The 23,362-nt window shown below is 46.0% G+C and overlaps 1 protein-coding gene across 4 annotated transcripts in view; it reads left to right on the top strand.

Moving 5' to 3' along the window:
• PIK3C2B (phosphatidylinositol-4-phosphate 3-kinase catalytic subunit type 2 beta) overlaps window positions 1-23,362 on the top strand; it is a 93,216-nt gene that overhangs the window by 8,027 nt on the left and 61,827 nt on the right. For all 4 annotated transcript variants that reach the window (XM_033918035.1, XM_033918037.1, XM_033918038.1 and 1 more), the window contains exons 2-5: window positions 8,824-9,806; window positions 11,199-11,314; window positions 14,463-14,617; window positions 14,747-14,867. In XM_033918035.1, coding sequence (XP_033773926.1) covers window positions 8,898-9,806; window positions 11,199-11,314; window positions 14,463-14,617; window positions 14,747-14,867 — 1,301 coding nt within the window. In that variant the 5' untranslated portion in view covers window positions 8,824-8,897. The remainder of the gene's footprint in view (window positions 1-8,823; window positions 9,807-11,198; window positions 11,315-14,462; window positions 14,618-14,746; window positions 14,868-23,362) is intronic.

Genomic DNA, 23,362 nt, shown 5'->3' with positions numbered 1-23,362 from the left:
AAATTCTGCATGGGACGATTTTACCTTTATCCTAGTTCACCTGTGCTGAACTAGCAAAAGTGATTTTGAAGTTCGGCTGTATCTGTTTCAAGGCTCTGAGTTATCCCACAGATTGTTTTAAATCTGCCAATAAAAAACATCTGCATGATCTTCGCTCTTTGAGTTTCCTTCTGTAAAAGGAAGTGTGCATGAACGCTTCTTTAGTAAGATCTTAGTGTATCAGGCAGCATTACGGGATAAACCAATTAGTATGTATCTTTCTATCTCTACTTCTTATTTGGCATTTAGAAAATCTATGGTAAATATTTGAATTAATTGTGTTTATATCGTGCATACTTGTAGTTTAATTTCCCTGTAACTTCATCGAGTCTGTTAATGCCCCTCTTGAGCCCAGTTCAAGGAGCCTCATGAGAAGCGCTGAACGCACAGTGAGATATGATTGAAGTCTACAAAATCCGGAGTGGAGTAGAACGGGTACAAGTGGATCGATCTTTCACTCCATCAAAAATCACAAAGACTAGGGGACACTCGATGAAGTTACAGGAAAATGCCTTTAGAACCAATTGGAGGAAATTTTTTTTCACTCAGAGAGTAATTGAGTTATGGAACGCGTTGCCAAAGGATGTGGTAAGAGCGGAGAGCGTGGCTGGTTTTAAGAAAGGTTTGGACAAGTTCCTGGAGGAAAAGTCCATAATGGGCTACTGGGCTTGCTGGACCATTGGTCTGACCCAGTGCTTTTGTGTGTCTCTCCTTCTGGCCACCTTGGGGATTGTTTATTGCAATTATGTGGTTTTTTTGAATTTGTAAATTGCTTTGACCTTTATTGATAAGGCATTTTAGCAAATGGAATAAACTATAGTTATAAAGTCTCATTACACTAGCATGACTTAGGGCTCCTTTTACGAAGGTGCGTTAGGCGCGCTAAAATGCCAGATGCGCTAGCTGCTACCACCTCCTCTTGAGCAGGCGGTAGTTTTTCGGCTAAAAGGAGCCCTTAGTGGTACTTTAAGGGAAGGGAATGGGGTTTTTCTATACTGCTTGGACAAGGGATATTAAGCGGTTTACAAACCTTTTTTTCCCGATCTGTCCCAGCAGGCTCAATGTACCTGGGGCAGTGGAGCATTAGGTGACTTGCCCAGGGTCACAAGGAGCAGAATGGGATTTGAGCCTACAACCGCAGGGTGGCGAGGCTGTAGCTCTAACCACTATGCCACACTCTGCTCACAGCTTAACGGTAGTCCATGTTGATTACCCCCTCTTGGAGAGAGATTTTGAGTTTTAGGAAAAAAAGTACCCTTCTCCCTCCGGATTTGCGGTGTTAGGGGATTAACAGAACCGCAAATACAGAAAAACTGCTAATAACTTTTTCATATGTTATTTGCTGTTGTCTATTAAAAACCATCGTGAATATGGTGAAACCGCGAAGAACATGGTGGGAGACCTGGCCTGTTCTTAAGGAGAGGCAAAACACGGCAAAGAAAGCGCTGGGAATCAGCGATTTCTCTATGCAAGCTGACGTCATTTGGGGGGAGGAGCCAGCAAGCTAAAAACCGCGAATGCTGAAACTGCAAATACGGAGGGAGAAGTGTATCATGAAGATAACTATTTGGGTTATTTGGGCTCTTTTGCTCTGAAGGTTTTGAACTACAAATGTAGACTGATTATTGCAGTTGCTTGGTTCAGTTTTGTGCTTTCTGGATCGCAAGTTGATTTTTAAAAAATGTATTGTTCAGAATGTGTACGTGATTGTTTATTTGTTTTTATGAATTGCTTCGGGGTATTTTGTTATTGTGTCTAGTGTAGCAAAGTCATTTTTTTGTGGTGTATCACTTTCTAATAAAATAACTCTGAATATAAATGTTTATATTTTGTGCCACTAATTGTGGATGTTTGTTAGAGGGTTTTTTCTTCATCCAGAGATTTTCCCCCTTTTTCAGTATCCACATGCACATATTCCCCTCCCCCTCTCACCGCTCTGCCTTTCCTGCATCTCCAGGCTCTGGCTGAACCAGAGAGCGGAAATCCCGACCTGGCAGTTGAATGAAAAACCTTCTGTTGTTGTAAATAGCTGTCTTCTGTAGCTGTTGTGTGGAAATTTGAAATATAAGTTACCTTGGAGTAATAAAATAAATAGCATAGCTATCTCCTTGATTTCCAGAGCAGTTCTGACTCCCTTTGGCGCTTTTCTGTGAGGAACCAGTACTGGAACAGCTATCTACATGCCTACTACTAAGCAGTGATTTAAAACATAAGAACATAAGCAATGCCTCCGCTGGGTCAGACCTGAGGTCCATCGTGCCCAGCAGTCCGCTCACGCGGCGGCCCAACAGGTCCAGGACCTGTGCAGTAATCCTCTATCTATACCCTTCTATCCCCTTCTCCAGCAGGAAATTGTCCAATCCTTTCTCGAACCCCAGTACCGTACTCTGCCCTATTTGCCCTCTGGAAGCGCATTCCAGGTGTCCACCACACGTTGGGTAAAGAAGAACTTCCTGGCATTCGTTTTGAATCTGTCCCCTTTCAACTTTTCTGAATGTCCTCTTGTTCTTTTATTTTCCGAAAGTTTGAAGAATCTGTCCCTCTTCACTCTCTCTATGCCCTTCATGATCTTGTAAAATATTTCTTCACACAACGTATAATTAAACTCTGGAATTCGTTACTGAAGAATGTGATGAAATCAGTTAGCTTAGCAGGGTTTAAAAAGGTTTGGACAATTTCCTAAAAGAGAATTCCATAGGCCATTATTGAGATGGCTTGGGGAATTCCACTGCTTATTCCTAGGATAGGCAGCATAAAATCTGTTTTACTACTTGGGATCTAGCTACGTACTTGGGACACTGGGCTTGATGGACCTTCAGTGTGTCAGTATGGCAACTCTTATGTTCTTATGTGAGCCAAATATAGGACAATCAAGTCATTATGACATCATTGGTGAGGCTGGCTCATAGGCATTGGTGGAATGAGGCATTATGACATCACAATCTCAGCTCTGGAATGTTGCTATTCTTTGGGTTTCTGCCTGGTACTTGGGACCTGGATTAGCCACTGTTAGAAACAGGATACTGGGCCTAATGGACCTTTGGTCTGTCCCAGTATGGCAATTATGTTCTTTTAGAACAAGGGGTGCTGCAAGGTAGGAACGAGGGGCATTTTCAGAGGTATGCATGAGGGTCTCAGTATTGGAATAGCAGGGGTTGCTGCAGGGCAGCCACCACATTTTGGACTTTGGAGAGTGTCTCACGGCCTTGGTTTTGTCCAGCTTTCCCTGCTGTGTGGCTTTGGTGCTTGGGCAGCCTCCAGTGAAAGGTGGTTTAAATTGTACCACCATTTCCTTTGCTTGCTGTATCGGAATTCCTGTCTCTGAAAGTTTTTTCCCCAGTCACTCGCCACCCATGAAGCTCTTCCTGGTTTCCTTTGTGGTTCCCAGAATGAAAGGGTAGGAGAAAGTCTGGTTAGAAGCAGCCGCAGGGTGATCACACTGCACTTCGACTCGATATTTTGGCAGAACTAACTCTCTTCTGCTGACAGTCACTCCTCAGACAGCAGCTGCTGTAGTGTTTTACCATTCTGCAGCTGAGAGGATAGCGTAGCTGGTTTTAAGAAAGGTTTGGACAAATTCCTGGAGGAAAAGTGCATAGTCTGTTATTGAGAAAGACATAGGGGAAGCCACTGCTTGCCCTGGATCGGTAGCATGGAATGTTGCTACTCTGGGGATTCCGGAATCGTGCTACACTTTGGGGATTCTATTTAGAATGTTGCTACTCCTTGGGTTTTGGCCAGGTACTAGGGACCTGGATTGGCCATGGTGAGAAGGGGCTACTGGGCTTGATGGACCACTGGGCTGACCAGAGCTCTTTCCCAGTGTTCACATGTGGTGTGCTGAAGCCTCTCCTAATAGGCCTTATGACTAATTGGCCAGGTGCGTGCAAGTATTTTGTGCGAGTGACAAGTTCTTAAAACCAACCCTTTACGATCCCAGTATTCGCAATGCATTTCTCTGTGTAGCATAAACCCCCCCCCCCACACACACATATTTAGTAATTTTTAACAGTTCAATTTTGTTTGAAAGATGGGTATTTTTGTGAGCGATTGGAGCCCAGAACAGGTGACAAAGTACATCCATAATACTCGAGACAGGACAGAGATGACATAATTTACAGAAATTACAATATACTGTAGATATGACAATAAAACGTATGCCCTAAGTAGCATCTGGTGAGATTAGGTGGCGTAGGTGCATTTCTGGGTGAATGACTTTAAGGCACTGGGGAAATCACCCCATAATGTACGTTCGCAGAATAGAGCATAATTTGAAATACTCCAATATCCCCCTCCCCCTTTTACAAAACCGCAACAGCTGTCTCTAGTGCAAAATGCTCTGCACTGCGCCCAACGCTCATAGGAACTCTACGAATGGCGAGAGCAGCACAGAGCATTCAGTGCGCCGGCCTGCACCAAAAACCGCCATTGGGGTTTGAAACATCACGAAACTGTACAATGTGATGACTGGCCCAAGTTGAAAGGATTTCATAAATGTCTAACGTTTCAAAATATTTATGCATTTAATTTTATTCATCTGGATGTGGTTCACGCTTTTTTCGGTTCTAACTCAAGGCCGGTTGCAGTCAGGTACAGTTATGGGAACTGGGATTCTAGTGTTTGTGGAGAATATTTTGGATGTATTTAATCACCTAATTCAGTGATTGCTTGAAACCTTAGATGGCTTATAAAAGATGAAGAGATATTCATTTTTTTTTTTTTAAATTTTTTTTAATTTTTATTTATTAAATTTCCATTTTTACAACAATTGAATCACAAGTAATATAATTAATTACTATATATCATTGTATCTATCATTAATACAACTTAATTTATAAACAGTATATATTATAAATTATATATAATCAAAAGTTATAAATCCCTCCCCATTTTTACAATTAATGTTTCCAAAAATTATGCATAACCTTGATGAAGAGATATTCAGCCGGTGGCAGTGAGCATATTTTTAGCTGCCGCTGGCGTTATTTTCAGATACTCAATGCTGGGCCCTGTCTGGGCACGGATATTGAATATCTGGCTCTATGCAGTCAGCGATCTCTTATACAGTTAGTTAAGTGCGATATTCAGCCAACTTCCAAACGACACGGCATAAAGATAGAACTGTCTTTTATCCAGTCTGATTTAGCCATTTCATTTTGGCAGTAATGTTTAAGTTTATTTGAAAAGCTTGATACACTGTCCAGCCTCACCAGATCAGGATGGTTTACCAAAAAAACCTTAACTGCGTACGATGTGACTCCGCCCCCGGACATCCCACAAAATAGCACCTTAGTAAAAGGACCCCTAAGTGCAGCTGAATATCAGCAGAAAGCCCTGCGGAAGCTATTTAACTGGCCAGGAGTCATTTCTGGTCCGTTAAATCACTTTGTATAGCGTCCCAAACATTATTAAGCTTTCCTCCGTGCTGGCTACGCTTCTCCCTCTGTATTCGCTGTGATAGGGGATTAACAGAACCGCAAATACTGAAAAACCACAAATAACTTTTTTATATGTAATTTGCTGTTTTCTATTAAAAACCATCGTGAATATGGTGAAACCGCAAATAACATGGTGGGAATCAGCGATTTCTCTAATGGAAGCTGATGTAATTGTGGGGGGGGGGGGAGAAGCCAGCAAGCCAAAAACTGTGAATAATCGAAACCACGGATGCTGAAACCACGCACACAGAGGGAGAAGTGTAGTTTGTGGTGCGATGGCACCACATTTTAAGAAGTACTAACCAGAGTCTGGATGGATGACACTTCGCCCTTCATATCTGCGGTTTCAGCATTCATGGTTTCAATTATTTGCGATTTTTAGTTTGCTGGCTTCCCCCCCCCCCCCCCCCCAATTACATCAGTTTGCATAGAGAAATCGCTGATTCCCAGCACTTTCTTCACCGTGTTTTGCCTCTCCTTTAGGAACAGGCCAGGTCTCCCACCATGTTATTTGCGGTTTCACCATATTTACGATGGTTTTTAATAGAAAACAGCAAATTACATATGAAAAAGTTGTTCGCATTTTTTCTGTATTCGCGGGTCTGTTAATCCCCTATCCGAGTAAATACGGAGGGAGAAGGACACTACTCTGACCTTGTATTTTCAATGTTTGGCATAGGCATTCAGTTGGGATAAACATTTGTTATCCCAGAAAGAAGATCTTCAGATTTGGATAGAGTATCTTAACGTTTCATGGATGCTCTGAGAAGGCAGCATACACGCTTATGAAGAGACTCGGCCAAGGTGGTGCACTTCAAGCACAGTTCAACATAAAACTTACAATAACAGTAGCAAAAAGACAAAATAAAATCAATACAAATCAGCAGATTGAAATTTAAGAATAGGTATGATGAATTATATAATGTGTATGTAGTTTCTCTTTTTTTCCTTTATATAATTGGATAATGTACTATTCAAACTATATATAATAATAATAATAAAAAAAAGAATAGGATGGCCATGAACCAGTTTCAACAATATAGGATTAGATTAGATTAGATTAGATTAGATACTGGAGTGAAAAGGTGTGGTGGCCGTTAGTCCACTCTTCAAGGTAATATGAAAAGTTGAAAGGGGACAGATTCAAAACGAATGCCAGGAAGTTCTTCTTTACCCAACGTGTGGTGGACACCTGGAATGCGCTTCCAGAGGGCGTAATAGGGCAGAGTACGGTACTGGAGTTCAAGAAAGAATTGGACAATTCCCTGCTGGAAAAGGGGATAGAGGGGTATAGATAGAGGATTACTGCACAGGTCCTGGACCTGTTGGGCCGCCATGTGAGCGGACTGCTGGGCACGATGGACCTCGGGTCTGACCCAGCAGAGGCATTGCTTATGTTCTTATGTAGAAATCAAACAGAAAGGCTAAAAAGAAGACCTTGTTTATTGGACTAACATAATGTAGTTTAGGATTAGCTCTCGGATCAGAAATAAGCAAATCTTAGCAAAATCTGGGGTCCTTTTGTTAAGGCTTACTAACTGACTTAGAATATAATGGATGCCTTAGCATTTAGCGCTCCTTAAGAAAAGTCCCCTCAGTTTCCCATCTGTCCTGATTTTGCCAACATTTGCTTCTTTCTGATCTGAGGAAGAAGGGGTTGCCTTTGAAAGCGAATCGTAAACTATATTAATCCCCCTTTTACCAAAGCCTGAGAGCGGTTCTTAGTACGGGGAGCCACGCAGAATGCTCCGCAAGGCTCCCGATGCTCGTAGAGTTCCTATGAGCGTCGGAAGCAGCACGCAGCATTCAGCACGGCTCCCTGCGCTAATAACTGCTGTTGTGCTTTAGTAAAAGAGGGGGTGGGGATAAGTTAGTCCAATAAAAAATATACTTATAACAGCGCTGAAATTGAAATGAGAGAGAGATAATTCAGTGTCAACATAATACTTATGAAACCACTACTAATACAGTATTTATTATTTCTATAGTGCTGAAAGGCGTACGCAGCGCTGTACAGTCCCTGCTCAGAAGAGCTTACAATCTAATTTAGACAGGACATTTCAGGGTTGGGGGAGGTTATAGTCGGTATAGATTGACGTCTATTAAGGCGGAAACTGCTCGGTATGCTAAATCTAGAACGATGGCGGGGGTAAAATTATGGAATCCCCCCCCTGGCATTCTTGAGGTTTTGATGCCACTTAAGTAGACTAAATTATTATGTGATTGTGATTGAATTGAATGCCTTTTGTAATTCTACTGTCCTCGAACTCTTGTGAATGTTTTACCTGCTAAAATTTTAGAAATAAGTGCATATCGGAACATTCCAATAACATAGATTATAATGTTTTTCTATAATATCTCTGAGGGGCCAAGTAGAGTTATGAGATGAGGACAAGATGGGTGGTACAGAGGGAACGTAGATTATGACTGCCAGAGCCAAAATGGTATCCTGTGCCCTTCTTTTTTATTTTCTTGCCTGCCGGATTCTTAAAGTGATACTATCATTATGGCTCTCAGTCTGAAGGGCGTGAATTCACCTGGGGGCAGTTTCATGATGTGAGTCGGTGCCTGATATATGGCCCCAGGCTCAGGCTTTTTATAGCTTGGCTCCGTGGTACAGCACAGGGCTCTTCTCTGTGTGGGGCCCATATCAGTCCACATCTCTGCTCCTGATCCACTTCAGGGAACCTGTACTTACCTGTAACGAAGGTTCTCCATGGACAGCAGGATGCATCTGCCACATATAGATGATGTTACCATTGGGAGCTATCATTTGACATCACCTATATGTGGCTGATGCCTCCTGCTTGTCCTAGGAGAATGTGGCTCGAGGAACTCCTTCCCAGGGACATAGTCCGTCTTTTTTTCTTCAGTGAAACATTCTCAACATTTACAGAGGATCTTTCTTCACACCCCAAAACCATCATGAAGTAAAACAAAAGTGGAAAGTGAGGGGAATACAGGGAAGAGTGAGGCATGTTGGCACTGCACTGTGTGTGTTTTGGGAGTGAATGCTGGAACAACAGGAGAGATGAATTGGTAAAGCTCCATGTTAGGAGAGAGTCTCTGTACTGGAAAGGCAGGTGTTTAGTGTGTGGGAGAAGACATCGATACTGGAATAGTAAGGGATGGTACAGAGCAGGAGTGAGATGCCCTTGAGCAGAGTCTCGATCCTCAAATATCAGCAGCTCTTACGTGGCAGGAGTCAGGTGCCTTGGCCGAACTATGGAGGGGAAAGCCTTAGAAACCTAAGTATCAACTTTGGGTGACAGAGCACTCAAAGATAATCTTGGTGCATATGTAACCTGGTCTGGCCTTGGCTCTTATCTCTTCTGTCTTCTTGCAGGGCTCCGGTTGGACAGCATGCCTTTGCTTTTAAATTGCATTCGGAAGCAACAATAGCACCTCCCTCATCCAGAGATGTCTGCCACCCAGGGCAGCGGTGAGCAGTGGCAGTCGCTGGAGTCTCTTGGAATCAGTCACCATGAGCTGGCTCTTGCGGAGGCACTTCAGATGGAGTATGACGCCCTGGCCAGACTCCGGCAGGATAAGCAGGCCCACCAGGAACTAAGCCTGGCTAAACAGAACCTGGAGCAGACCCTCATCTCATGGGATGACTCGGATTATGGACCAGTAAAGAATGACTGTAACAGCATGAAAATATTGCGTGGACTCTCGGGCTCAGATCCCTCTCTGAATTATAAGTCGCTCTCATCTCAAGAGGGCTCCAGAACTTCATCAGGGACTTTGGAACCGTGGCCCAACTCCTCTGATTACCTGTGTATTTTTGACAACTCAGATGGTAAGTTTTCCAGTGGTGTGAACAGAAGTCCTGTGACTGAGATGTCCAACCAAGATGAGGTCTCCCAAAAGAAGATGTTTGCCCCGCCCCCACCACCTCGCACATACATGTGGAATTCAGAGATGAAATCCTTCAGGAAGGGATCGGTGCCATCCTCCAAGAGTTCCCCGCCCTCTTTTAAGAAGTTACAGCCAAATATTATAAATGTCCTGAGCTCGGAACGCGAGACTAGCAATGACAAACTGCTGCACAGAAGGATTTCCGAGGAAGAATTCTCGGCGATGGATTATGATGGCATCAACGATGCCATTGTAAAGTTGAACCTGAAATCCACTTATGACACAGAACTGCTGAAAGAGGCTACGAGGGACTGGAAGGAGGACAGAAACATTTTCCATAGGGAAACACCAGGGAAACCTGTTGCCCGTAGTAAAACGTTGCCTCCTCAGGTGCCACCCCGAACCTATAGATCTGGAAATCAGAAGAATGTCTCACCGGTGAAAAAGCGCAGGATATCCATGGAGCTGGTGAGAAGCTGTCTTGTCACAGAAAGCAGGGATTATGTGTTCTGGGAATGCTATTGAGGGGGGGGTGTACTGGGGATGTCACTGGGGGGGATGTATGTTTGTGTGTATGTATATTTGCTGGGGATGCTATTGATGGGGGGTGTTCTGGGGATGTCATTGGGGGGGTGTACGTTTGTGTGTATGTATGTGTACTGGGGATGTCACAGGGGGGAAATGTGTGTGTGTGTGTGTGTTCTGGGGATGCTACTTAGGGGGGGGGGGTGCTTTTCTTTCCTCAGTTCGCTCTCCTCTTCCCTTTGGGAACAGGAGAGGAGCTGGATATGGAGGATCTCTGGGAGCCATCTGCATTTCTCTTTTTCTGTTCGCTGACCTGATAGACAATGCAGCCATTGTTCCCACACAAAGGGTGACGGGAGAGAGTGGGTGGTGGAGATAGAAGACCGTGGCTTTGGGTGGTGGGGGGAGGGGGCTTCTGAGAGACTCTGAGGTTCCCTTTCCAGACAGGCTTTTTAAAATGTCTTCCTCTTTGCCCCTCCTACTCCAGGTTGAATGTGTTTGGTTGCAAAGGAGTTCAGTGTTGCCCCCGGTCGTTCGCAGTATTCTCTGACCCGGACTCCCTGTGCTAAAGTTGGGCTTCACCAATCAGGAGCTGTGTGTCAAAGCAGCTCCTGATTGGTGAAGCCTGACTTTAGTGCAGGAAGAGGCGGTCGGAGAATACCGCGAGTGATTTCCTCACTCGCCGGCGCTCCAGCTGCCCTCTCCTGCCTCCCCAGGCGAAAAACCGTATTCGGGGAAGTACTCTATTAGAAAGCAGCATGTTGCTTCTGTTTCTAGTTCTGTATGTTTCTACTTTTGTGTCTTCCATTAGAGAATGACACGGGGACAAATTTTTTCCCGTCCCCGCGGGAACTCATTTTCCTTTCCCATCCCCACGAGTTGTTTTCCTGTCCCTGCCCCATTCCTGCAAGCTCCGCCCTCATCTGCACAAGCCTCAAAGGCTTTAAATAAATCCCTAAGTGGCAACATTCTAGAGCTGAGATTGTGATGTCATAATGCCTCATTCCACCAATGCCTAAGCTCCGCCCTCATCTGCACAAGCCTCAAACGCTTTTAAAACCCTAAGTGGCAACATTCTAGAGCTCAGATTGTGATGTCATAACACCTCATTCCACCAATGCCTAAGCTCCGACCTCATCTGCACAAGCCTCAAACCCTTTAAAATCCTAAGTGTTCAAGGCTTGTGTGGTTAAGGCAGAACTTACAGGAATGGGGCAGGGACAGAGACAAAACTTATGGGAACGGGATGGGATTAAATTTGTCCCCGTGTCATTCTCTGTCTGCATGTCTGTCTATAGTGCTCTTTGCTCAGCCGTGTCCTGTATTTTCTGCCAGTCCCAGGTGCCCCTGCCATCCTCGCTACTGCAGCCCCCGTCTCATGGCTACCAGCTCTTTGAGGTGTCTGAGGAGCGCGATGAAGAGGTCGCAGCGTTTTGTCACATGCTGGATGTGTAAGTGTCTCTGCCTGGCTGTTCGGGAGCACCTATTGCAATGTATGTCTGACGCCCTGAGGTTCCCACTGTAGCTCCAGGTGACTCTGGCCAAGTCATTTCATCCTCCGCTGACCCAGGAATAAAATAAGCACCTTCATACCGGGTGCCCACATAAACACGCCTTGGTTTGCAATGGTTACAAAAGCCAAATTTATTGGAATATTCTTTCACCTTTGAGGCTACAGTTTCATAACATAACATAACATCGTGCTTCTAAACTGCGTAACCGTAAGTTCAACACGGTTTACAAAAGATTATAAATAAAAATTAGTCCTTAAGCCCGTTACATTAACAGGTGCTAGAATAGATGTATGTGTCTGTCTTTCTTTCTCTCTCTCTCTCTCTCTCTCCTTGGCCGCTGTCTGTCTGTCTTTTTTTTTTTTTAGTACACCCCTCCCCCTAAAGCAGCCCCCTTTCCCTGGCCCCCTGTTGTGCCATGCCTGCCTGCTCCATGGCCATTTCTCCCCCTCCCGTTTTTTCCCTCCCTCCCTCCATGGTTCCTGCCTCCGCTGCTCCTCTTCAACAAAGCAGCCTGCTGAGGTTCGCGGCCGGCTGTAGTGAACCTCGCAGGCCGCTCTCCACCTCGGTAGCACGTTCCCTCTGCCGCGATCGTGTCAGAGGGAACGTGCTACCAGGTGAAGAGCGGCCTGCGAGGTTCGCTACAGCCAGTCGGCGAACCTCAGCAGGCTGCTTTGAAGAGGAGCAGCAGCGGTTGGTGAGTGAGGGCGGTTGGATGGAGTCGCCGGCGTGTTCCCTGCCTCCGTGTTCCAAAATGGAATACGGCGAGGGAAGGACACAGCATGGTGCAGGAATCACAAAACCCTAAGTGCACATGCGCGCTTAGGGTTTTATTATAGAGGATAGCAAGGGAAACACAATAGAACTATTTGGCCAAGTATTTCGAGAAGAGAGAAGTTTTCAACTGGCTCTAAATTGTTTATAAGAACAAGCAACAACGATCGAAATTCTTTACCGTAGGAATCTGCCTGAAATGCTAGTGTATGATCAAGAAATTTCTTGCTTTTACAACCCTGAACGGATGCTATAAGAAATCTGTCGGCCATATAGAGCGGAGCAGTACCATACACGACTTTATTGCAAAGAGAACCCAATTTAAACAAAACTCGAGCTTCCATCGGGAGCCAATGCAACTCGTGGTAGAGCGGCATCACATGGTCATGCCATAGATCAGTCTGACCGCCGTGTTCCGAATTAGTCTAAATTTCATATGGTATCTGTTGATTACATACACTCGATGTGCGCCCCACCTGTTACTCGGCAAACATCGATGTGATAATTGAGCTCTCCGAAGCGTATCCGGCGTGAGCGCGTTTATACTCAGTGATGCGTTGTGGGTAGTGGAGGTACTTACACTCTGTCTTTCACGTACCCCCAAAGGAAAAAGTCAGTAATGTCCGTGACCTCGGAGACCACTTGAGGAACAGCTGGTCATTTTGTCGCGTTGCATTGTCTGAAGGTTGTAACTTCTGCACCAATCACAGCTTATAAGGGTGAAAGTGCAAGCGATTGTGTAAGATCTCGCTAACCGCGCTTTTTGGGACTTTCATTTGCTGTCATCTTATTTAGAAACATATTCCAATAAGTTTTGATTTTGTAACCCTTTAGAATCAAGGAGTGTTTTGGGGGGTACCCTGTATAATATGTAAACAGCTTTGACTGTAACCACAGAAGAGTGATATATCAAATCCCATCTCCTATCCTCTGTCATTGTCTTGCACCTTATGTCACCAGGGAATGGGGCCAAATCTTTTACCAGGCATGCTAAGTATTTACCTAGGGAGGCAGAATTTGAGGGGGTGGAGTGGTCCTGCCTCTTCTTACACCAGAGTGAGTGCTGCATAGGCCCTGTAAGCATAAAGCCTATACTTGAGTCCTGCCTTACCCCGGCCCTGTCTGAGGCAGACTTCCTGTTTTACAAAGAGGGACATGGCAGCGCTTCAGCACAGTACAGAGTCGTCTTTAAGCTTGGGGCCAGTGCGGAAGACGATAGCCCAGAATTGCAGGGAGGGACAGATGCTGGATATGGGATAGTAGAATGGAAGGAGAGATGAAATTGCTGGCCAACTGGAGGTGATATGGGGAAGAGGAGATGCTAGCCACCTGGGTGGGATACAGAGGGAAAGTGAGATTCTGGTCATCTGGGGGGGGGAGGTAGAGAGGAGAAGTGGAGATCCTGACCATGAGAAGGGTGATCAAGATACAGAGGAGGAGAGATCCTGGCCACGAGGGGGGTCAAGGTAGAAAAGAGAAAGAGAAATACTGAACTGTGGGGAGGGGGCAGTGGAGGGGAGATGCTGAGCTTTGTATGTGTGTTGGGGGAGATATACACAACTGAAAATTCATCTACAGTGTCCAGTATCCTCAATCTGGGCCTTGCGGGGATCCAGTAAAGCTCAGCATAGGGTCCGGCCTTGTGGACTGGGTGGGGATCTATCTGGCCACCAAAGGAATAGCCTCTTCTGACTGCTTTTTTCCCTCACAAGTGAATGTGAATCCAAGGAGCAAACGGATCCTTCTTATTGGACCAACTTAATCCACGGTCAGGCTTCCTAGAACCCCCATGCCAGCCAGGTTTTCAGGATATCCACATTGAAGGTGCATAAACTTGATTTGCATACCCTGCCTCCATTCTATGCAAATTTCTTTCATGCATATTTATTGTGGACTGAGTTGAGAAACTCTTTTCCTCAACGTTCCCTAATCTGCCCTAGTTTCTGTTATTAATTTGGCTTTAGCTCAGACAGTTTTCAGCAGAAGCTCCAGGTGAGTTACATTCAGGTACCCAAAGTCCTTGCAGTGTGATTTGCACCTGAGGCGACGGAGGGGTACGTGCCTTGCCCGAGATTACAAAGGGCAGCTGTGGGATTTGCCCAGGGCACCCCTCAGTGTCAAGTCTTGGATCCTGTCGCCATGTGCCGAAGGCAGCTGGGGTTCCACAGACGATTTCTAAAAGCTTGGCAGCCGTAGTAGGAGCTGCCACCTAGTTCTTTTGGGTTTGTCACCAAGTTCCTACAGGCTTCTTGCATAACAAAATTGAGGCCAAGTGAATGCTACCTTATTTCTCTCTCTCTGTCTCTCCCCCCAGCTTGCGCTCTGGGTACAGCACCACAGATTACCCCAGCACTGGTTTTGTATGGAGTCCCGTAAACTTGAGCCCAGAGCAGCTGGGCCATGGAGTCAGCCTTAAAGTGACTGTGGTGTGTGACAGCCTCAGAGAGCCTCTCACCTTCACCTGTGATTGTAAGTCTGACAGGAAAGAGACCCACCATCTCATCCTGGTGCTGGGCACAGGGCAAGCAGTGGTGAGGGCAAAATGATACTGGAGCCAGAGGATGAGTACAGATTGCTTCCTGCCCATCTCCCTTTCAGGTTCTTCGACGGTGGATCTCCTGATCTATCAGACGCTCTGCTACACGCATGACGAGCTGCGTGCTATTGACGTGAACGACTATGTTCTGAAGCTCTGTGGCCTGGAGGAATTCTTGCAGAAGTAAGTGTAATGCTCGAATGAAGAATCTCTTTGTGACATGAATGTCTTTAATAGGAAGCTCGGTGGCGTAGTGGGGGAGGGGCAAGAAGGGCCAGCACCCCTCTGCCTTCCCTTCCCCCGGACCTCTAGTTGGATTTGTTGCTGACAGCGGTCAACGACCCCGTCGGTTCTCCCGCGCATAGGAAGTGACGTCAGAGGGAGAGCCAACGGGGTTGCGAGGAGCATGTGGTTAACCTCTGCAAGCAAGAACTTCAACTAGAGGTGTGGGGGAAGGGAAGGTGGGGCAGGGACGGGGGAGGAGCACCTCTCACCCTCGCTATGCCACTGATGAAGCTGCTCTCTGGGGCCTCCAGTGACTCGGATAGGTTTAGGTTTATTTACTTTTCTAACCCAGAACAGCTTAAATGACAATTTATGTTAATACAATAATTCCCAATCATAAAAAATTATTCTTGGACTTCAGCGGCACCACTTAGGGCTGAATAGAAACAGCCACTAAGCAATCGGGATTGGGTCAGACCAATGGCCCATCAAGCCCAGTAGCCTCATGGTGGCCAATCCAGGTCCCTAGTACCTGGGCAAAACCCAAGGAGTAGCAACATTCCATGCTATCGATCCAGGGCAAACAGTGGCTTCCCCCATGTCTTTCTCAATAACAGACTATGGACTTTTCCTCCAGGAACTTGTCCCAACCTTTCTTAAAACTAGCTACGCTATCTGCCCCTACCACAATCTCTGACAACCCATTCCAGAGCTTAACTATTCTGAGTGAAAAAACATTTCTTCTTATTGGTTGTAAAAGTATTTCCCTGTAACTTCATCGAATGTCTCCTAGTCTGTGTAATTTTGGACGGAGTGAAAAATCGATCCACTTGTACCCGTTCTACTCCGCTCAGGATTTTGTAGACTTCAGTCATATCTCCCGTTAGCCCTCTCTTTTCCAAGCTGAAGAGCCCTAACCTTTTTATTCTTTCCTCATACGACAGAAGTTCCATCCCCTTTATCATCTTGGTCGCTCTTCTTTGAACCTTTTCTAATGCCGCTAAATCTTTCTTGAGATAAGGAGACCAGAAATGAACGCAATACTCCAGGTGAGGTTGCACCATAGAGCGATACATTCTTAGTCTTGTTAACCATCCCTTTTTTAATAATTCCTAGCATCCTGTTTGCTTTTTTTGGCTGCTGCCATACGTTGGGCAGAAAGTTTCATCGTATTGTCTGCAATTACACTCCTATTTGGGAGCCATACCCCTTGCAAATATGCACTGTGCAAATTAAGCAGCTGTTTGCACCTAAGTGCATTTTGTATTCTGGGCATTTACTCATACAGCAAATGTGTAAATTCATGTGCCCAGGTTATAGAACTCCCTTATAATGACAAAGTGGTTTTGAAGACGTTTTCTCAGTGTTTTAATGTTGATGCTGAGAATGTATTATATTATGCAGGGATTTCCAAAGTACAGTTTAATGCAGAAAGGGCTCCTTTGAAACCTCGTGGGGGGATCTCCGTGATGCATGACATCCGGCTTCCTGTTGTGGAGAGCAACTGAAGCGCTGCAGCAGGGAGGTGCTGACGCCCAGGTGCTGTAGAGACTCTGAAGGGGTTTGAGCTGCAGAGGCAGGAAGAAACAGTGGTAGTTGCTCAGAAACCCTGGGGTGGAGGAATAGATGAACGGATCGGATATCCTGGTACATCTTTGGTGCTCCAGAGGAAGACCGTGGAGCCTTTTCACTTACTGGATTATTGTAAACTAGTGTTTAAGCCAGTTACATTAACGGGTGCTAGAAAGCAGCCCCCTTTCCCTCTCCCCCTCCAGTTCCTCCCTGACTGTCTCTCCGTGGCCCCCTTCTGTCTTCCCCCCCCCAAGCAAAGCTGTCTGCCTCCCAGCACACCCCTCCCCCCAAAGCAGCCTCCTTTCCCTCTCCTCCTCCAGTTCCTCCCTGACTGTCTTTCCATGGCCCCCTTCAGCCTCCCAGCATACCCCTCCCCCCAAAGCAGCCTCCTTTCCCTCTCCCCCTCCAGTTCCTCCCTGTCTCTCCGTGGCCCCTTCTGTCTTCCCCCCCCAAGCAAAGCTATCTGCCTCCCAAGCACACCCCTTCCCCCAAGCAGCCCCCTTTCCCTTTCCCCTTCCAGTTCCTCTCTGACTGTCTCTCCGTGGCCCTCCTTCTGTCTCCCCCCCAAGCAAAGCTGTCTGCCTCCCAGCACATCCCTCCCCCCAAAGCAGCCTCCTTTCCCTCTCCCCCTCCAGTTCCTCCCTGACTGTCTTTCCGTGGCCCCCTTCAGCCTCCCAGCATACCGCTCCCCCCAAAGCAGCCTCCTTTCCCTCTCCCCCTCCAGTTCCTCTCTGACTGTCTCTCCGTGGCCCCCTTCTGTCTTCCCCCCCAAGCAAATCTGTCTGCCTCCCAGCACACCCCTCCCCCAAAGCAGCCCCCTTTCCCTCTCCCCCTCCTTTGAGAATTTTTACCTGCATGGGACACTGCAGCACCGGCACGATACCCTCCAGCCGTTCCTCTGAGTGAAACTGCCATCACTGCTCAAACTCCAGCGAAACTGCTACCACCTATTCAAACTCCTTCACGCGCTGCCCGCCTACACGCTGTTGAAGCTGCTGCGCACCGTCCCCGCAGTCTGGCCGGCTCCCTTAGTCCCTTGTTGCCCCCCCCTTCCCTTCCCTTCCCGCGGTCCCGACAAACCTCCTGACTCCAGCAGCGGCCGTAGCACTCTAAACATTCACGGCCTTCTACTGTCCTGATTTGCTCTGCCCATCTGTGATGTCATCAGGGACATGGCAGAGCAAATCAGGGCAGTAGAAGGCCGCGAAGCAGCGTGTTTAGAGTGCTGTGGCCGCTGCTGGAGTCAGGAGGTTTGTCGGGACCGCGGGAAGGGAAGAGGGGTGGCGGCAAGGGACTAAGGGAGCCGGCCAGACCGCGGGAAGGGAGGGTCGGATGGGAGGGTCAGACCACGGTGGGAGGGTCGGATGGGAGGCTGAACGGGGGTTCGGGTGTGCCGGGGAGGGGCGACGACGACCTGTGAAGGGTAAGGGAGCCAGAGCCGGCAAGACCGCACATCACCTTGCGGTCTGCGAGAGAGGGAGCGTTAGCCACGGACCTACGGATCAGGGATCACAGATCACGCAGGTAAGAGTGCGCATGCGCGCCTAGTGTTTTATTATAGTAGATTCCTTTGCTTCCATTTTTAACCACCTAGATGGTGGTATATGAAATGACTAATGAACCTGAAACTTTTCAAGGGATTTCCAGAACATCCTGCCTTCTGCCCACATTCTCTCAGTTCACTTTTGGCTTATGCTAAGTGTCTCTTTCTCTGGCCACGAGATGAAGGATATTTCCTGTTGGCCTGCATAAACTTTGTGTTGTAGTAAATAGTAAAGTGCTCACGTGCCAGTGACGGGAACATCACAACAAAGGCTGTGTAATCCAGAGACGCTTTAGAGGAGGAGGGAGTGGAGGGATGGGACGAGCTGGAGGAGGTGAGGGCAGATTAGGGCTTTGAACACACTGTGGTGGACCTGCTCAAGTTGAGTTTGGAAAGCGGCAAAAGTTATGTTTCTCCGAGGGGACATTCGGAGAAACTGAAGGGAGATAGGTTCAAAACAAATGCAAGGAAGTTTTTTTTCACCCAAAGGGTCGTGGACACTTGGAATGCGCTACCGGAGGACGTGATTGGGCAGAGTACGGTACAGGGATTCAAACAGGGATTGGACGGATTCCTGAGGGAGGAGCTGGGATGTAACACAAGTATAGAAAGCTAACCAGGTAATAAGTATAGAAACCCAACAGGTCGTGCATGTGCAAGACCGGAGGGTTAGGACTTCGATGGGAAGATAGGACTTAAATGTGAAACCAAGGTGGCAAGGGAGCCCCTTCTGGTGATTCAGACAGGTCGTGACCTGTTTGGGCCGCCGCGGGAGCGGACTGCCGGGCAGGATGGAACTATGGTCTGACCCGGCGGAGGCACTGCTTATGTTCTTATGTTCTTATGGCTTAATAACAGACTATGGACTTTTCCTCCAGGAATTTGTCCAAACCTTTCTTAAAACCAGCGACGCCATCCAGTCTGCCCAACAGTCACACATTATTTTTTCATGATTAAACATTGGTTAAATTGTAGTTTGGTACATTTGGAATAGACTGTAACAAGCTGAAGGCTGAACATGGTCTAGCTAGTGAATTTTATGTGACGACTTTAATTTAAAATGTATATATATTTATATAAAAGTCCTTCCTTTTCAGAAGATTTGCTCGTATTGTTCTGAGGAATGAGGTTTTAACTTCTGAAAGCTGTGTCTTAGGTTCATCGAATGCAAAGCACATCGTGTTCTGGGGAGAGGAGGGAAGATGGAAGCTGCCCCACACTCTGATCGAGCAGCCTTGATGTCTCGCTGTGTTTTCTGGAGTGGTGGCCAATCACTTCTACCTGTCCTTTAGGCTCTCAGGATGCTTGAGATGCTGATAAGAGACTGAGGGTGTAGCATCCTTCCGTTCCCAGGAGACACACCTTGGGTGATATTTCATGGTGCAGGTTCCTGTTCTGGCTGGGAACCTGCAGACATTTGTACAGCTGCTCTTCCCAAGTAGCAGAAGCTGCGCTGTCAGCTTTTAATCCCTTTTCCTAGCCATAGGGTCAGACTTGCTCTGTGCCATGCTGTGGGGCACAAGAGAGATCAAGTTTCAAGTTTATTGTGGTTTGATAACCCGCTTTAATGCCAGAACGGTTTACAATTTTTAAAACAAAGATGATTAAAAACAAGGAAAAGGACATAAATATGTGAATTTGAATTGTCACGACATGGCACAAGAGGAAAAAAGGGGAGTGTTTACAATTTGTAAAATAAAAATTTGAGAAGATAATAGGAAGAACGATACGGAGAGGGGGAAGACTTAGGTGATTAAGTCTCAAAAGCATCCTTAAAGAAAGAGATTTTAAGGTTAGTTTTAAAATGATTAACGTTCCCACTGTGGAGAAGTTGGACTTTAAGGGCAGAAAAGAAGGCAGAGAATAGTTCTTCTGGACGGTGAACAATGAATAAAACCCGAGGACAGGATAATAATAATAATAATAACTTTATTTTTCTATACCGCCATAGTCAATCGACTTCTAGGCGGTTTACAGTGTAAGAAGGCTGGACAATCAGCGAATAACAAGAGGTCTCAATACAATACAATAAGTCAACATACAATACAAAGATTCTGTATACAATACAGTACCATATAGTACGAGGATGGCAAGAGCGGAGAGCTGGGTGACGAGAGCGCAGTCGCTGTTCATCATGTTGTCACATATCAGTATTTCTCTACCCTGTCTAGGCAAATAGGTGGGTTAAAAATGATCTCATCTTTTCTGTGCAGTTACTAAGTAGCATATTTTTTTTAAAAATTAGAGAAAATGCTTTGCACTTAGGCTCGGTTCAATGGCGCTCTTCACTGAGCTTGAGCGCTTACTGGTGCCGTTTAGAGAATCCAGGCCTTAACATGTAAGTGAACTCGTTGCCAGAGGATGTGATGAAAGCAGTTAATATAGCTGGGTTTAAAAGAGGTTTGGAGAAATTCCTGGAGGTACTAAGGTAGATCTGGGGAAAAACCACTGCTTATCCCGGGGGGTCAGAACCCTGGAATCTTGCTGCTCTTTGGGATTCTGCCAGGTGGAGTTTTTAGGTACCTCTAGGTCAGTGGTCTCAAACTCAAACCCTTTGCGGGGCCACATTTTGGATTTGTAGGTACTTGGAGGGCCTCAAAAAAAATAGTTAATGTCTTATTAAAGAAATGACAATTTTGCATGAGGTAGAATTCTTTATAGTTTATAAATCTTTCCTTTTGGCTAAGTCTTAATAATAATATTGTCATTTATAGCTAAAGAGACATATGATTAAGAAACTTTGTGATTGTGATAAACATACCGAGGGCCTTAAAATAGTACCTGACGGGCCGCAAGTTTGAGACCACTGCTCTAGGTGGAGACACACTGGCACACGCTCAGAACCACTCCCAGGCCTTTCGGCTCTTGAGAACCAAGTCCGGGATGGCACCGTTAGGTGATGTCATCTCTGTGTGGTACCTTATCCTGCTTGTCCACAGAGAAAAGTATCTGAGAAGTACTGAAGGGAGGTCTACAGGAACCTGGGCAAGTCCTTTGGGAAGTGGGACTAGGACTCCTCAGGTTTAGGAAAGCAATAAAGACATCCCTGTTCACCTAAACCCTTAGACTTCAAAGACATGTATATTGGTATATAAGGATAACTTTCTGTGTGTCAAATTAGGATAAAACTTGTACTGAAAACCTTCCACCGTCAGAATAACTATAGCAAATTGTAACCAGTAACTGTCTGTTATCATTAGCCCCAGCAAGTATCAAGTTAGGATAAAAATTCTTAAACTTGTACAGAAATTATGATGTATGGTAAAGCTGTAACTCGTTCTGGGCTCTTTGGGATCAACGTAATAAATAAGAAGGAGAAACAAGCAATTGGAAGAAATCAAAGGTTACTGTCCAGCTAGACGGGCACTTTTTTGTGCTGGGGAGGGCTGCTTTGAGTTCCTAGCATGCCAGTCTGTGTTACTGGGGGGTTTTCAGTGAAAAATTATGGGTTAAAGGAAACTAGTTTAACAGCACCAAGGACAAGAAAATATTGTGTTTTTCTCAGAAGAAAAGAGTCCGAAAAGGTCAAACATGCAAACTGACATTTGCTGGACCAGGTCTGTGCAGAAAATGTGGTTGTTTTTTTTAGGGCTTTAGAAGCACAGGGAAAACTCCAGAGACTTTAGAAGTGGGATTCATTCATCCACATTTCCTTCTTCACTGAATAAGGAGCACTTTTTGGGAAGTCTGTTACTTCCACCTTCTGGATGATGATTTTATGAAAAATCGGATGGATGTTTCCTACTGAATTGTCGTCATAGAGGGCTGTCGAACAGTTTCTGGGCCAGAAGCTACCTCCGTGCTGCATGAGTGAATCGCGAGTCTGTCAGGGTGAGGGAGTGAAGAGGAAAGAGCCGTTTTTTTCTGGCAAGCTTGTGCAAAAGATTGTCTCCTGCTTCCTGCTTTCCCTTCCCTGCCTCTTGGAGACTGAATTCCAGATGTCTGCAGGAAGGAAGGAAGGACCTCGGCATTCCTGCATGCACAGCTGCCAGACTCAAATGGCTTCTCTCTGGCCTGCTGTTAATTAGCAGTTCATCCAGTTCCAAGACTGGCAGTAGTTTACAATATGGAGATCATTTTCTAAAGCCATTTTTGCTTGGATGTGAGTCCCAGCTGGTGTAAAAGTATGCGCTGTGATACGGTGGCGTGGACTTTACCGGTAAATCTTCGCATGCACTTGCGCAATCCAAGACCACTAAAATGGTGCCTGGTCTTCGTCATAAGGCGTATGGGGACAGACTTAAAAGATCATTGTTTAAAATCTTTTATAACCAATTCAATAGTAAACCGTTTAGATATGTTTGATAGACAGTAAGTAATAAACTTGAAACTTGATCTCAATCTGTATATTTTAGAGCAGGGCTGCCCAAGTCCGGTCCTCAAGATCTGCTGGCAGGCCGGGTTTTCAGGATATCCACAGTGAATATGCATGAGAGAGAGATTTGCATACCAAGAAGGCAGTGCAGGCAAATCTCTCTCATGCATATTCACTGTGGATATCCTGAAAACCTGGCCTGCCAGTAGATCTCGAGGACCGGACTTGGGCAGCCCTGCTTTAGAGGAATGGCGGAAGAGGAGAGATATGATAGAGACATTTAAATACCTACGTGATGTAAATGCGCATGAGTCAAGTCGGTTTCAATTGAAAGGAAGCTCTGGAATGAGAGGGCATAGGATGAAGTTAAGAGGTGATGGGCTAGTAATCTAAGGAAATATTTTTTGACAGAAAGGGTGATAGATGCATGGAAAAGTCTCCCGGAAGAGGTGGTGGAGATAGAGACTTTGTCTGAATTCAAGAAAGCCTGGGATAGGCATATGGGATCTCTTAGAGGAAGGGATAATGGTTACTGTGGATGGGCAGACTGGATGGGCCATTTGGCCTTTATCTGCCATCATGTTTCTATAACCATAAAGCTCTATGACCTCACAATGCAGGTGTAAAGAGCCTTAGCCAATAGGAAGAGGAGATGCAAATGTTAAGAGCCTTAGCCAATAGGGAGAGGAGATGCAAATGTTAAGAGTCTTAGCCAATAGGGAGAGGACATGCAAATGTTAAGAGCCTTAGCCAATAGGGAGAGGAGGAGATAGTGGATGCCGCGGATGGGCCATTTGGCCTTTATCTGCCATCATGTTTCTATGATTCTGCCACTTTTATAAAGATACACTGGTACCTTTATGCCTTTGTAAAATAAGAGTCTGAGTAGGGCCCTGATTTGCCCTCTTAAACCAGGTTCCTTGCTTTAAAATCACTTCCTGTATGCACTGTATATGCATCAATGCACTCACCCAGATCTCTCTCCTTCACGCCTCTTGTTAACCCAGGACCTTCAGTTATGCT

This window comes from Geotrypetes seraphini, chromosome 13, assembly GCF_902459505.1.
Source record: "Geotrypetes seraphini chromosome 13, aGeoSer1.1, whole genome shotgun sequence".
Taxonomy (NCBI): Eukaryota; Metazoa; Chordata; class Amphibia; order Gymnophiona; family Dermophiidae; genus Geotrypetes; species Geotrypetes seraphini.
Note: the sequence above shows the minus strand (reverse complement) of the source record. Positions and strands in the feature narration are given on the sequence as shown.